General features: G+C 35.0%; 1 protein-coding gene across 1 annotated transcript in view; it reads right to left on the bottom strand.

Moving 5' to 3' along the window:
- KIF18A (kinesin family member 18A) overlaps positions 1 to 13,454 on the bottom strand; it is a 70,955-nt gene that overhangs the window by 22,306 nt on the left and 35,195 nt on the right. Inside the window, exons 11-13 of the mRNA XM_056137121.1 lie at positions 7,990 to 8,154; positions 7,648 to 7,769; positions 6,853 to 7,085 (exon numbers count right to left, since the gene is read on the bottom strand). Of these exons, the coding sequence (XP_055993096.1) occupies positions 6,853 to 7,085; positions 7,648 to 7,769; positions 7,990 to 8,154 (520 nt within the window). The remainder of the gene's footprint in view (positions 1 to 6,852; positions 7,086 to 7,647; positions 7,770 to 7,989; positions 8,155 to 13,454) is intronic.

The raw sequence follows: 13,454 nt of genomic DNA, 5'->3' as shown, positions 1-13,454 counted from the left end.
TTTATGTTACATCAGATTTTCTAAGAATGTTTTAAAAATAAATTAAATTGTTTCTGTTGTCTGTTTTAAATACGTTCAATAAAACACTAATACTATGGACAGTTTCATGTGGTTTCTTAGGTGTGTGTATGTGTGTGTGTGGGGGGTTGTCTACATTTAATTTTTCAGCCTTTCTGAAATATTCCACAGATGGTTCTTTTAAATAAAGAGACTAGATAATTTATCACTAATGACTTGAAAATCCCTCTCTTGAAAAATGGGAAGGCCTTTTCAGGTCATCTTTTGATGTGCCATATCATGTGTCCTGAATGATTTTACCCAGAGGAACTAATTTATCAAAAGCTTAAGACCACAAACGTTAAAAGATTTAGAAAGCTGTACGTTAGTGTAAAAAGCAGAATGAAGTATTTAGCAAACATGAGTCACAGGCTACAAAGCAAGGTTCATGACAGGGAGACAGTGATGAATGGGATTAAACCTAATTGAGGTTTGGAACAAAATGATGGCAAGGATTTTTCTTTTGTTAGAATTCCTGTTAACATGTACGTGAGGAGTTATTTAGAGAAAGTATGGTAAATTAAAATTTAGTTGGCAAAGTTCTAAGGTGGAATCAAGTATTAATGTATGCATTTCAATAAACACTTCTGAGCTACAAATGATTGATACAATTACTATACTAACCATAAATCTGGATTCTATCTAACACCTTTGTGACTCATGGAATTCACAGCTGCAAATGGTACAGGTGAAAGAATTTTAACTATTTAAAAGGCACTGTCCTGTCCTCCCATTGTTCATCAATTAGCTCGAGCAGGCCCAGTAACGTCTCCATTCTGAGACTTGTTGTTGCTGTGTTTGGCATATCAAATACATCATGGGCAGTTTGCTAGGCTTTGCGGTGCGAGCAATATACTCTTGGTGGCTGGCTGGGCTCTCCTAGAGTATGTAACCTAAAGATATTAGTACAGTCACCAAACTAATAAACATTCCAGACCTTATTATAGTAATACATAAGATATTCTCTATAGTTTTTGGGTTACACTCGATGGTGATCAGAGCTTACTCCTTGCTCTGTGGTCAGGAGTCACTTCTGGTAGAGCTCAGGGCAACATTGAAAAATCAAACCTGGGTTGGCTGCATGCAAAGCAAGCATCCTATCCATTGTACTATCTCTCTGGCCCCAGACACTGTTGTATACAGATCATATAGGTTATGCATGAATAGCTATGTATGCATACACATATGTGTGATACGTCTTGAGTTATTTATTATATCACTTATGTAGCACTGTCCTCCTGTTGTTCATAGATTTGCTTGAACGGGGCCAGTGCCTCTATTGTGAGACTCATTGTTACTCTGTTTGGCATACCGAATACATCACGGGTAGCTTGTGAGGCTTTGCCCTGCGGGTGAGATACTCTCAGTAGCTTGCTGGGCTCTCCGAAGGAGACAGAGGAATCAAATAAGGGTTGGCCAGGTCGGCCATGTGCAAGGCAAACACCCTACCTGGTATGCTATCGCTCCAGCCCGATCACTTATGTATGAATGCATATTTGCACCTTAATAAATATTTGTTATAGTTCTTTAAATTAATCCAAAACTCTACATAAATCAACCATAACCTCTTCATACTTGTCTCTGTGGAAATAGTGGATACATATTTATCCTTAGTCTCGTTTTCCTAGTAGTTATGATTTTATTTAAACATGGAGAAAAAGGGACAATAAAAGAATTTTAATTTACAGAAATATTTGCAGTTACATGCGAATGAACAATTTAATACTATCTTGTGTGTACAGGGGAAGTAGGATAAAATAAAATTGATTTAGGGCTAGACACTGACTTCCATCATATTGTAACAATCAAATTTGTTTGTAAATGAGCAAATACATGGGTAGCTAAATTTGTAAACATTTTTCTGCTGCTTTACAATTATTATGAAAAGAATTAGTTTACTGATTTCCTATTTTTAAAATATTTTTGTATCTAAGCAGTTTTTACAAGAAATCTTTACTTAGTTTGGAACTCAATATTCAATTAGAATATCTGTAGCACTAAATACTGGTTTTACTAGTACCTTTTGCTGTGCTTTAAAATAAAACCATGGACATAAAATATAAAATTTAAAAAAAAGGAAAGGTTAGAGACAAAAATATTACTAAATTTAAGTTTCTAGGTGCATAATGAGGAAATCTTGACTTTTCATTGAACATCAGAAATTTTATGGGCTCTATAAATAAACTGCTGCTGGCGCTTTCATCCCAAATGGAACTCAGGGTGCATATATTCTGTTTTCCAGAACAAAGGTGCATAATCAATAGACATGTGGTATGTAGGAAAAGCTCGAGTCAAATAAATATCCAACATCCTGCATTAAAACTGGCAAAGTGCTAACATTTTAAGTTAGTTTCATTTTAGCTAAGTATACAGACTTACTAAGAAAAATGAGAGGTCAATGTAACATAAATACAGATTATTTGTATCCAAGGATATCATTATTAACTAATGGATTGATAAAGAAAATTTTAGCACTTCACTGGTGAAGATTTAAGAAAATAAACTGTATATGAAGAGATTTGATAGAAATATATTTATAAAATTTTAGTAAGATTTATTTCCTTGAGGGAAATGGAGAGATAGTACAGCAGGTAGGGCAATTGGCCACCTAGGTTTGATCCGACATCTCCTCTGTTTCTCTGAGCACTGTCAGGAGTAATTCCTTATTGCAGAGCCAAAAGTAACACCTGAGCACTCCTGGAGTGGCCCCCAAACAAAACAAAACTTAACAAAAAGATTTAACTTCCTTGGGACTTGAAACTTATTCTTTCACATTTTTTTCATTACATTTTATTTTCAGTTAGTGGAGAGATAGCTTAAGGAACAAGTTGGAGTACACAAAAGCATGTGGGAGGCCAGAGTTCAATCCCTGGCACCAAAACATAATTCCCTGAGCACAGCCAAGAGAGAACCCTAAGTACCAAGTCAGGAGTATTCCCCGAGCACTGCCAATGTGCCTCTCCCCCCTCTCCCCAAGTTACTGGTTTATAACATATATGCTATAAAAGTAGAGCATTATAAATCTATATCTCTAAATAGTAGATTATGCTCACCAATGAAGCACTAGGCTTCATCTGCTAGCATACCTTTAATCTCTTTTTACCTGATTTACCCACCTTCTAACTTTTTTTTCTTCTTGTAATGTTTTCTTTTCTTTTTCTTCCTCTCCTTTTTTCCCCTGGTGCATGCACAGTGCTCGAGATAGAACCTAGGATTTCATATACATGCAAAACATGTACTCTACTATTGGGCCACATCCCTGAACCCTAATATTCAGTCTTTAGTCAGGTATAGTCATGTAACATTGAAAAGATAGAAAAAAAAGGAAAGAAAAGAAAAATGGAGACTAGCATGATTAAATATAAGAAAAAAAGCAATGCAAAATTAAAAGGTTTAACAGTAGGGGCCAGGGAGAGAGTATAGTGAACAGGGTGCTTGCCATGCATGTGGCCAACTCCAGTTCAATTTCTGGCACCATATATTGTGCCCCTCAGACCTGCCAGGATCCCTGACCACAGAACAGGAGTAAGTCCTGAATAACACCAGGTGTAGTCCCCCAAACAAACAAAAATTTAAAAAAGTTTCTACCTCTGGAATGACATATAGGTAAAAAGGATAGACTTGAAAACCAATGGAAAGAATTATAAATCCTACTGCCTCTATCTAACACTACACTCTCATAAGGGTGGTTTATCAAAATATTATACAAAAATAATAGGCTCTTAGAAAATTATATCGGTTAGAGACAGCTAGACTTTTTATTATTAATTTACATCAAAATAAATTAGAAGCCAAATTTAAAAAATAGATAAAAAGACCTTCTGAGGAATGATTATACAAAGAGAAAAGTTTTGTGTTTTTAACAGATTTTAAAGTAACAGTATTAAAAGGATGCTTCAAATAGTGCCTTTTCATTTACTCTATTATTAATATATAGAAATATATAAAATAATATATAAAAATGCAATCTATAAAATATATAATTATATATAATATACTATATAAAATATTAATATATTTTCAATAGGTATCTTACGGAAAAATTGCTAAAATCCCTTGACCATGTCAACTGCTTTTAGGGCTTTAAATAATGTCATCCAAATGTTAACAACTCTTAATTTTACTTAGACGTCTGCATTTCATGATCTTATATTATGATCAAACTACTTATACCTCTAAGATATGTTTGGATGCATCTTAGGCAACTTCAAAATGCTCTAAAGAAAATGGCAGTCTTTAACCAAGCCTTCCCATAAACCTGTTCTACTTAGTCTATCCCACCTTTTTCACAAGGTGATTTGATTCTTTCAGTTGCTACATTCAAACACCTTATTCTTGACCTTTCTTTTGCTCATTTCTTAAATCCTATTTGTCAGGAGAGCCTGCTGATTGTATCTGTACAATACACTACCCTCTGAGCACCCAAGAATTTCATGGCTACCAGCCTGGTCTGAGTCAGCACATCTTTCACCTGGGTTACCACAGTAGCCTCTTGCTTCAGCCCCTGACATACTGAGATCTGATTTTAACACAGCTGTGAGAACCATGTTCTTAAGTATTTTCCAAAATAATCTCTTCCTTCTCTCCCTTCCTTTGTGCCAAGAATTGAACCTAGGACTCCACACCTGCAAAATAAGTGTCTAGCACAGACCAAAATTCACAGCTCTTCATGAGGAATCTTTGAAAACATGACTGAGATATGATTTCTCTGCTCATACCAAGGTAACCTGTTTTGTCCACAGTTTAATGGCCTGCAAGGCTCTCAATCACAATCTTCTTTTTTTAATTGTTAAAGGCAGAGTACTATGTTCTTTTATATTAGCTATATTTCTTAATTAACATTCCCTGAATTTACCAAGCAATCTGTTAGAGTGTTTATAATTAGTAGGTCTTCAACATTTTAAGACTGAAAATTTTTTAAGTTGCTTCATTCAAATCCCTTTCCTATTATTCATCTTTGACCCTCTATTCATAATGAATATACATAATTCATGGAATGGACAAGATATACTAAGCAAATAGTTAACCTATAAAGTAATTTGAACAAGAATTATTTTAAGAACAAAATATAAAAACCAAAGCTAACCTTCTGATATATTTTCATAAGAGAACACGTATTTATAAAATGTAATAAAATTTCAATAGCCTTTTAAAATGTTATGTAAAGAAATTAACCAAATAAATGTTTTTACTTTTGAGAAGGACAGTGTATAACTACAATGTGAAATTTGAACTTCAATATGAGGAATAATGATCATTATATATAGCAGGTAGTAAGTATTTCTCAGTTTTGGCATTAAAACATAAGTTTCTCTCTAACATTAATGTATATTCTAAGGAAAATAATTAAGGCCCAAAAGTTAGAGAATTTAAAAAATGCTTTTTCCCCCAAACACCTCAACTCGATCAGCTTTAGTGATGATAAGCCTTTATCAAAAGAAATATATACATGTATTTATTTATAGACATATTATCAGTAATTTTGTCATTTTAATTAAAAAAATAGGAGACTTAATAATAAAGTAATTATTATTACTTAATTCAGACTAACCAATCTTTTTTCTTTTGAGATTTATACCAACCTTTTCTGCTAATGTAACTGAACTATCTGAATAGAATATATAAAAAATACAAAAACCAAAAAACATCTGCTCAAAGGCATAGACGTGTTAAAAAGATTCTGAAGAATTATAGGCAAGCTTCAGGAGAAAGATGGAGGCTAAGGATGATCATTTCTGCTTCGAGGCTCTTTTGCCCCGGAGGTTGTTTGCTTATACGGAGGAGGTGGCAGAAAAGCCAGCAGCATTCTTGAAAGATCTGTGAAAGTGGATTACCGGAATTGGATAGAGGGTCAACTTTTTAAATCCTACTGGAGAGTTGGGATCCTTTAAACTATATTTCACAGAATAAATCAGTAGTAAGCAGGTTCTTACAAAAGCACACTCTTCAGTTCAAATGGAAGAAGCAAATATAAGTCCTATTGATGGAAGTAACATTATCAGAAGCTTCAAAGTATTTTCTATATACAATGCTGCACACGTTTTATGCACAGAAGCTAGCTTGCATTCATACAAACAAATCACACATGAAAGAAAACCAGCAGAGAAAAATGACAAACCACACTAGAAGGTTCTAGACTTGAATATTCCCAGATTTGAAAATGAATAGACCCAGGGCTGGAGCAATAGTACGGCAGGTAGGGTGTTTGCTTTCCAAGTGTGACTGACTCAGGTTCAGTCCCTAAAGTCCCATATGGTTCCCTGAACACTACCTGAATATCCATTATTTATTTTTATTTTATTTTTTGCTTTTTGGGTCACAACTAGTGATGCTCAGGGGTTAATCCTGGCTCTGCACTTAGGAATTACTCCTGGCATTGCTTAGGGGACCATATGGGGTGTCAGGGATTGAGCCCGGGATGGCCATGTGCAAAGCAAATGCCCTACCTGCTGTTTTATCGCTCCAGCCCCAGGACTGTCCATTATTATAGAAAATAAATAGAATAATATTATAGCACAGAGCCAGGAGAAAGTCCTGATCACTGCCTGGGGTGGGACCCCCATGAAAATAAAATAATTCTAAGTTATTTTTTCTAGAGTTATTTAGAACATCAATTTGTACCCAATTTAAGACCTCCATATTTCACAAAATATCCCAACCTATGGAAAAATTAACTATTCACAGGTTGATATATATTGATATATGAAGAGTAGCCATTAGAAATACTATTATTTGCTTAATAAAATAAAATAATAAGTATTGTTATTTGCTTAATAAAATAAAAGCTGTACTTACAAAGAATAGGTTCAACTGGTCTGAGCTGTGGAAAGTTCATAAGAACAGAAACCTCTGGCAGACCATTTTGTTTTGTATGTTCAGTAGTTTGGTCAGCCCAAACTACCACTTTTTTCCTCTCTACTAAATGTTCAATTTCTTTGTAGTCAGTTTCAAAAGCAACATTTGACAGGCCAGCTTCTTTTAAGGTAGAATATTGTTTTCTTAGGGCTGGAAGTAAGGCATTCAAAACTCTAAATTCAGGAGGTAAAAAGAGATACAACTACTTAATTTTAAATACATTATTTTCTGATCAAACAGAAATATTAGCTGACCACTGCATTTACCATATATATTTTTAAGACTGAAAATATATGAGTAGTGATGAGATATAAGACGAACACCTTAGGGTAAATTCCACGAATAGATGTACCTTTAGAATTTTTTATGGATTTATCACACAAAAATAATACATTTTGTGAGGTGCCTATGATGAAATGAGGGCTTCATGGATGCAAAGCGTAAGCTCCATTACAGAAATACATTCCCCATCCCCAAATACTAAATATTTAAAGTAAAACACTTTTAAAACTATAAAGTACTATAAAAATTTTGATAGAGAATAACCACATCTTTCACATACTTTTCAATGTTTTTGATCTCAGCAAGCTTTCTAAGGCTGTTAGACACTGAAAATAATGTGTCTCATCCTATAAAACTCAATTTTTTTCTGGAGTGGTAAAGTGAACTTCTGTGCTTCAGGTGCTTTAGATGTACAGTTTTAAAAAATGCAGAATGGGTATATCATATACTTACGCCTCAGTCTGCCTATGTTGCTGTTCTTGAAGACCAGCCAGATCTATCATATGCTTAATTTGTGTTTTCAAATCTTTGTTCTGGAGGTGCAAATGGTGACAATAAAGATCTTTTTTGAGTTCCTGGGGAGAGTAATGCAAGCCATAGTTCAGATAACTTTTAGAAGAACAGATTCTCAGAGTCTACCCACATAAATGAGATTGATAAATTGGGAAAGGAGAGGAATAGTCAGTTAAAAACGACAATAAAACATCAACTACATCCCCCATTCCCCCAAAATGGCTAACAGTTGTCTTATTAGAGTTCAGTCTTAGAAAAATGAGTTATTAAACATAGCTATACCTTCGAAATATGACCATTCTGATCTATGAGTGACATTTCATTTTCGACACGACAGAGCCAACTAGTATTCTCGTCAAATCGCTTCATTTCTTCCTCTCTTTTGTTTTCTAGGTAGCAGCGACGAGTTTTCAACATTGCAAGTCGATGATCTCGTTTGCAAGTAGCCTGAAAAAGGTTACAGTAGTCAACTAATAATTTTTGATATTGGATGTATGCAATGTCAGTATGCTAATAAAATTTCTAAGTGAGCTTTAATAGTTGATTAAGTTAGACTAGACTTTGTACTTAATGCTATTTCCCCCTTGAAATCTCTCAATACTACTCGTTGCAGGAAAATAGGAAATTGAGTAGTGAGTTATTTTCATAAAATTACATGGTCAAAGCTTATGGCTTTAAGAAATATGATGGTCAAATTAAAGACATAAGTTTTTGTACTAAAACAGTCCTTTAATGCTGCATTTGAAAAGTTCATATAAAGCTTGAAAGTACATGCTTTTGTCAAATTCAATTCAGATATATGTCTTGCTCTTTCATTTCCTTCACTTTGAAAGATTCAAAGAAATAAAATATTAGTCTGGCTTAGCTTTGATTGGCTGGAGCAAATGACAGTAAAAAGCAATTATCAGAGTTCTTATAAACATTTGACATATAATGAATATTCTGATTATTTCAGATGTTTTACATAGTCCTGAACAGAGATCAAAATTGGCTTTTTGGTATCTTAACCTGGGAGTCTTCTGCACACTATTTAGGAATGATGGACCAGAAGAGCATGACCTTTTATTTGCTAATAGACAGTGGTTCTCAATAATTATCAGATGACTGAACCTGAAATGACTGAGATCCAGAGATTCTGGAAGCAGTGAACTAAGTGAACAAGAAAGGATTAGAAACCACATTTAAATTTAAACAAAAAACTCATCTTTAAAAAATATTTTTCTTTCTATATACTTTTTAAGATATATAAGTATTTTGGAAGTAACAAAAAGATTTTTTCCATCTGCATAAAGGATTTGTTATAAAGGATATAAGATCAGGCAAAGGTGACTATCATGAAGTCATAGTCAAATTTTAGAGAGCCAAACTTTTCACTTGATCATTCTTTCAAAGTAAAAAGATGCATAAAGGAGTACTCTCAATTTCAATCTAATCAAGTAGATCAAGAAAAAGTAGTTGATAGGCAGTGACTTCTCACTGATTATTGTGGTTTCTGTGGTTAATTATAATAGCGTAACACTCCTTGTCAAAAGACACTAAGAAAAACAAAACTCAAGTAAAGAGAACAAAGCCCAGACAAGTAAGGAAGATAAAACAAAATTAACCACCAGACTTGTGCTAGGAGGTATTACAGAATGCTATAATGGTACAGGACATTTTAGGGAGTCACAAGACTTTCAGTGGATGGGGGCCAGAGCAATAGTACAGTGGGTAGGGCATTTGCCTTGCACTTGGCTGATCTAGGTTCAATTCCAGCATTCCATATCCCAGATGGTCCCCTGGGCACCACCAAAGTCAGGAGTAACCCCTGAGCATTCCCAGGTATGACCCCAAAAGCAAAACAAAACAAAACAACAACTGCACTGTAGCACTGTCCTCCCATTGTTCATCGATTTTCTCGAGTGGGCCCAGTAACGTCTCCATTGTGAGACTCGTTGTTACTGTGTTTGGCATATCGAAAACCTCACGGGTAGCTTGCCAGGCTTTGCCGTGCGGGCGAGATGCTCTCGGTAGCTTGCCGGGTGCTCTGAGAAGGGCGGAGGAATCGCGGAGGAATTGAACCTGGCTCAGCAGGCCAGTTGTGCGCGAGGCAAACTCCCTACTGCTGTGCTATATTAAAATATTTCATTAATTAAACTCCCAGAAACCCAAAAGGTCCTGAGCAAGAACAAATATAGTTTTATAATTTTAAAATTAAGGTTAATAGTGCATTATACAAAAGAACTGTTAACATGGTGAACTCATGATTTAATTAAAAATCATTTGTAAATTATCTTTATAGAATCACAGAATTGTCCAAAAGATTCACTTTAACTACAAACAAGAGTCCATACTCTAAAATCATTTATAGCTAACTCTGTGTTATGAGAATCTTTTAGCACTTCTGAAAAATAATTTAGCACCTCTTTTGGAAAAGGTCCAAGACAGAAACAAAATTCCTTGTCTGAGCAAGAAGTTTAGTAAGACTATAGTTTGATATTTCTATATGATAAAACAAAACAAAACAATTTCTGGAGGATTTCCAATAGCCTGACTACAACCAATAATAACAAAATTTTTATTACCACTGCTTACCTTGCATAAGAAAAACTAAAAATTGGATCAGTTTTACACTTCCAGACACTGTCCTATAAATATGCTGTTTCAGTCAAATTGATAGGCTACCCAATAGGGTGGTGGTGGTTGGAAATATATATTTTATATTATGTTTTAAAATAATATATATATATATATATATATATATATATATATATATTTGTTTTTGTGTTTGGCCAGACCCTGAGGTGTGATCCTGGCTCTATACTTAGGGATCATTCCTTGGATGCCTGAGGAACCATATGTAGTATAAGAATGGCGATCAACCACTTACAAGGCAAGCAGTGTAAGCCCTATAATTATCTCTCCAGCCTGTACCACTGATACCCTTGTGAAAGATCCACTATAAATCTGGCCCATCCACCACAAAATCTTTTAAAATCATCAAAATTGGAAGCCATGTTTTCTTCTTTGAATAGTTAGTACTTATAGAATGGCAGAATGATTAAGAATAATGCAGGTTATGAAGACAGCTAGAATTTAAAACTGGGTTTAAAACATTATTAGGTATTTAAGTCCAGACAACTTATTGAGTTCTCAGTGTCTGTTTCTCAGAAATGGTGGCGATACAGATCAGTATCATTACAATTATTTAACAAATTATAATGGATGCACAAGGATTTTGAAAAGAATCTGGCACAAAATGCTCAATAATATTAGCTGTTTGTATTACTGAATTGTTGCTTATATGACACTATAGTGTTTGGTTTATGCATATTTTAATGTAAGAACTTGAAGGGTATGTGTTTTTTTTAAATTTTTTTTTTTACCTCCATAGGTACCTTCAAATCTTATTATCTCTAGCACACGGCTTTGCACATAAATGAAAATGTTAGATACAATCTTTAAAAATCTGATATACAAAGTACGTACCAAGATTACAATGACTAAAGATTTTGCATTAACGAAGTCAGATAGCTGCATATTCAGGTAACCGATGTTTACTTAACGAATGCTGACATAAAACTGTAAAGAGTTTTTTCAAAGTATTGGATTTGTTGGCCACACAGAAACTGACAATATATAAAGCACCAATAACTGATATAAAAGATACAGTTTTTAAAACATATATAGCACTATTTCAGAATTCCATTTAGTAAATATACAAAAGGGTTCAAAGAAACAAACTATAGAATTTTGCCAGTAATATTAATAATGTTTTTAATTTACAAATAACAGATTAGCTATATTATATAAGTTTAAGAAAGTTAAAGTACAGAGCTGGAGAGAGCACAGCAGGTAGGGAACTTGCCTTGTAGGCGCCAACTAGGGTTCAGTCCCTGGCATCCCATAGGTCTCCTGAACCCTGCCAGGAGTTATCCCTAAGCAGAGGCACAAATAAGACCAGAGCAGAGCAGAGCAAGGTGAGACCCTTAAACAAATCCCCACCCCAAATGGAGAAAAGAAAGTTAAAGTACAGGGGCCTGGGAGAAAAGTTTAACAGTGCATCCTCTGAATAAGGGAGGCTAAGACTGATTTCCAGCACCACGCAGTCTGCTGAGCACAATCAGGAGTGAATCACAAGCAGTGAGTGTGCAATACTGGTTGCACTCCTCAAATCAAAAGCAAACAACCAGAAAAGCAGTATGTCTCAAAGATAGCAACTTGCTTTTTCCCCTCTGTCTTAAAATGACAAGGACATTTTAAATGCACTTTAAAATACATAATTAAGGGGTTGGAGCAATAGCATAGCGGGTAGGGCGTTTGCCTTGCAAACGGCTGGCTTAGGTTCAATTCCCAGAAACCCATATGGTTCCCCATGTACCACCAGAGTAATTCCTGAGTGCATGAGCCAGGAGTAACCCCTGTGCTTAGCCGGATGTGACCCCCCCAAAAAAAGGAGAGAGAAAAAACAAAGAAAGAAAATATATAATTAAAAGGGAGCTTTTAGTATTCAATATAGTATATGAACTAGTGTACCTAAATCAAGTAGATCTCTAGTACTGATCTAGCAGTTACTGAGACCTAATACCTTTTGACAAAAAAGGTCCCTGCTATGCCTCCCCCACAATTCTTAGCAATTATTCTCCTATTTCTGAATTTTACTTATTAGTTTCTCAAAAAGCATCACACAGAATTCTAGATTCTCCTCTCTCTCCGGCTTACTTCACTGAGCACTTCCTCAGGTTAATCTTTGTTCTTGCAAAATAACAACAAAGATTAAAATTTTCATCTTTAAAACGTTGAACAGGGGGACAGAAATAGTATAGTGGGTAGGGTATTTGCCATACATGTGGCCGACCTTGGTTCTATCCCCAGCATGTCATATGGTCTGAGTCTGCCAGGAGTGACACTTGAAGGCAGATGTGTGTGGTCACAAACATACAAAAAAAGTTGAACAATATTGCATTTTGCCTACTCAAAAACTGTTAATAATTCAGATCTGATTTTAAGCACTTTCATTAAAATAACAGTAACAAGAAATAAGAAGGATGAAGAAAACTTTCAAAGCACTGGATAATTTTATGGCATATGGACCGACGGTTCATGAGAATTAATTTCCAATACCGTAACACTGCATATACTAAATATATAAGATCACCTTCTGGTTTACCAATTATATTCCAAATGTTTTATTTAAAAAGAAATTTTTAATAAGCCACAATAACATAATCAAACTAATAACTTTTTTTGTTTTATCTTTGGGCCACAACCAGTGGTACTCAGGGCTTACTGCTGGCTTTGTGCTTAGGGATCACATTTTGTGGGCTTGGGGGACCATACGGGTGTCAAGGATTGAACTTGGGTAGGCCACGTGCAAGGCAAACAGCATACCCACTGTACTATTGCTCCAGTCCCTCAAATAAATTACTAAGTATAATAGTTTAAATAGGTACTGATAAACTGATATCAATGACACAAGGATAAATACTTCATGATCAATTTCCAAGGGTAGCACCATTCTCCCATTGTATAGCCTGAGAAAAAATGGAAATGGTACTGCTTTGAATACAATCTATTTAAAAAATAATTTCTTTTTTGGGGAGGGGATGGAGTGAGGTGGGGAGGGGGAATATGTGTTTGGGCCATACACATTGGTACTCAAAGCGGTGGATGAAACTGGAGTCAGCTGCATGCAAGGCAAGTATCTTAACCCCTGTATATTTCTCTGGCTCTTAGAATACTCTTGAAGATGAGGGACCAGAGAGATT

The sequence above is a fragment of the Sorex fumeus genome, unplaced genomic scaffold, assembly GCF_029834395.1.
Source record: "Sorex fumeus unplaced genomic scaffold, SorFum_2.1 ptg000007l, whole genome shotgun sequence".
In the NCBI taxonomy this organism is placed as follows: domain Eukaryota; kingdom Metazoa; phylum Chordata; class Mammalia; order Eulipotyphla; family Soricidae; genus Sorex; species Sorex fumeus.
Note: the sequence above shows the minus strand (reverse complement) of the source record. Positions and strands in the feature narration are given on the sequence as shown.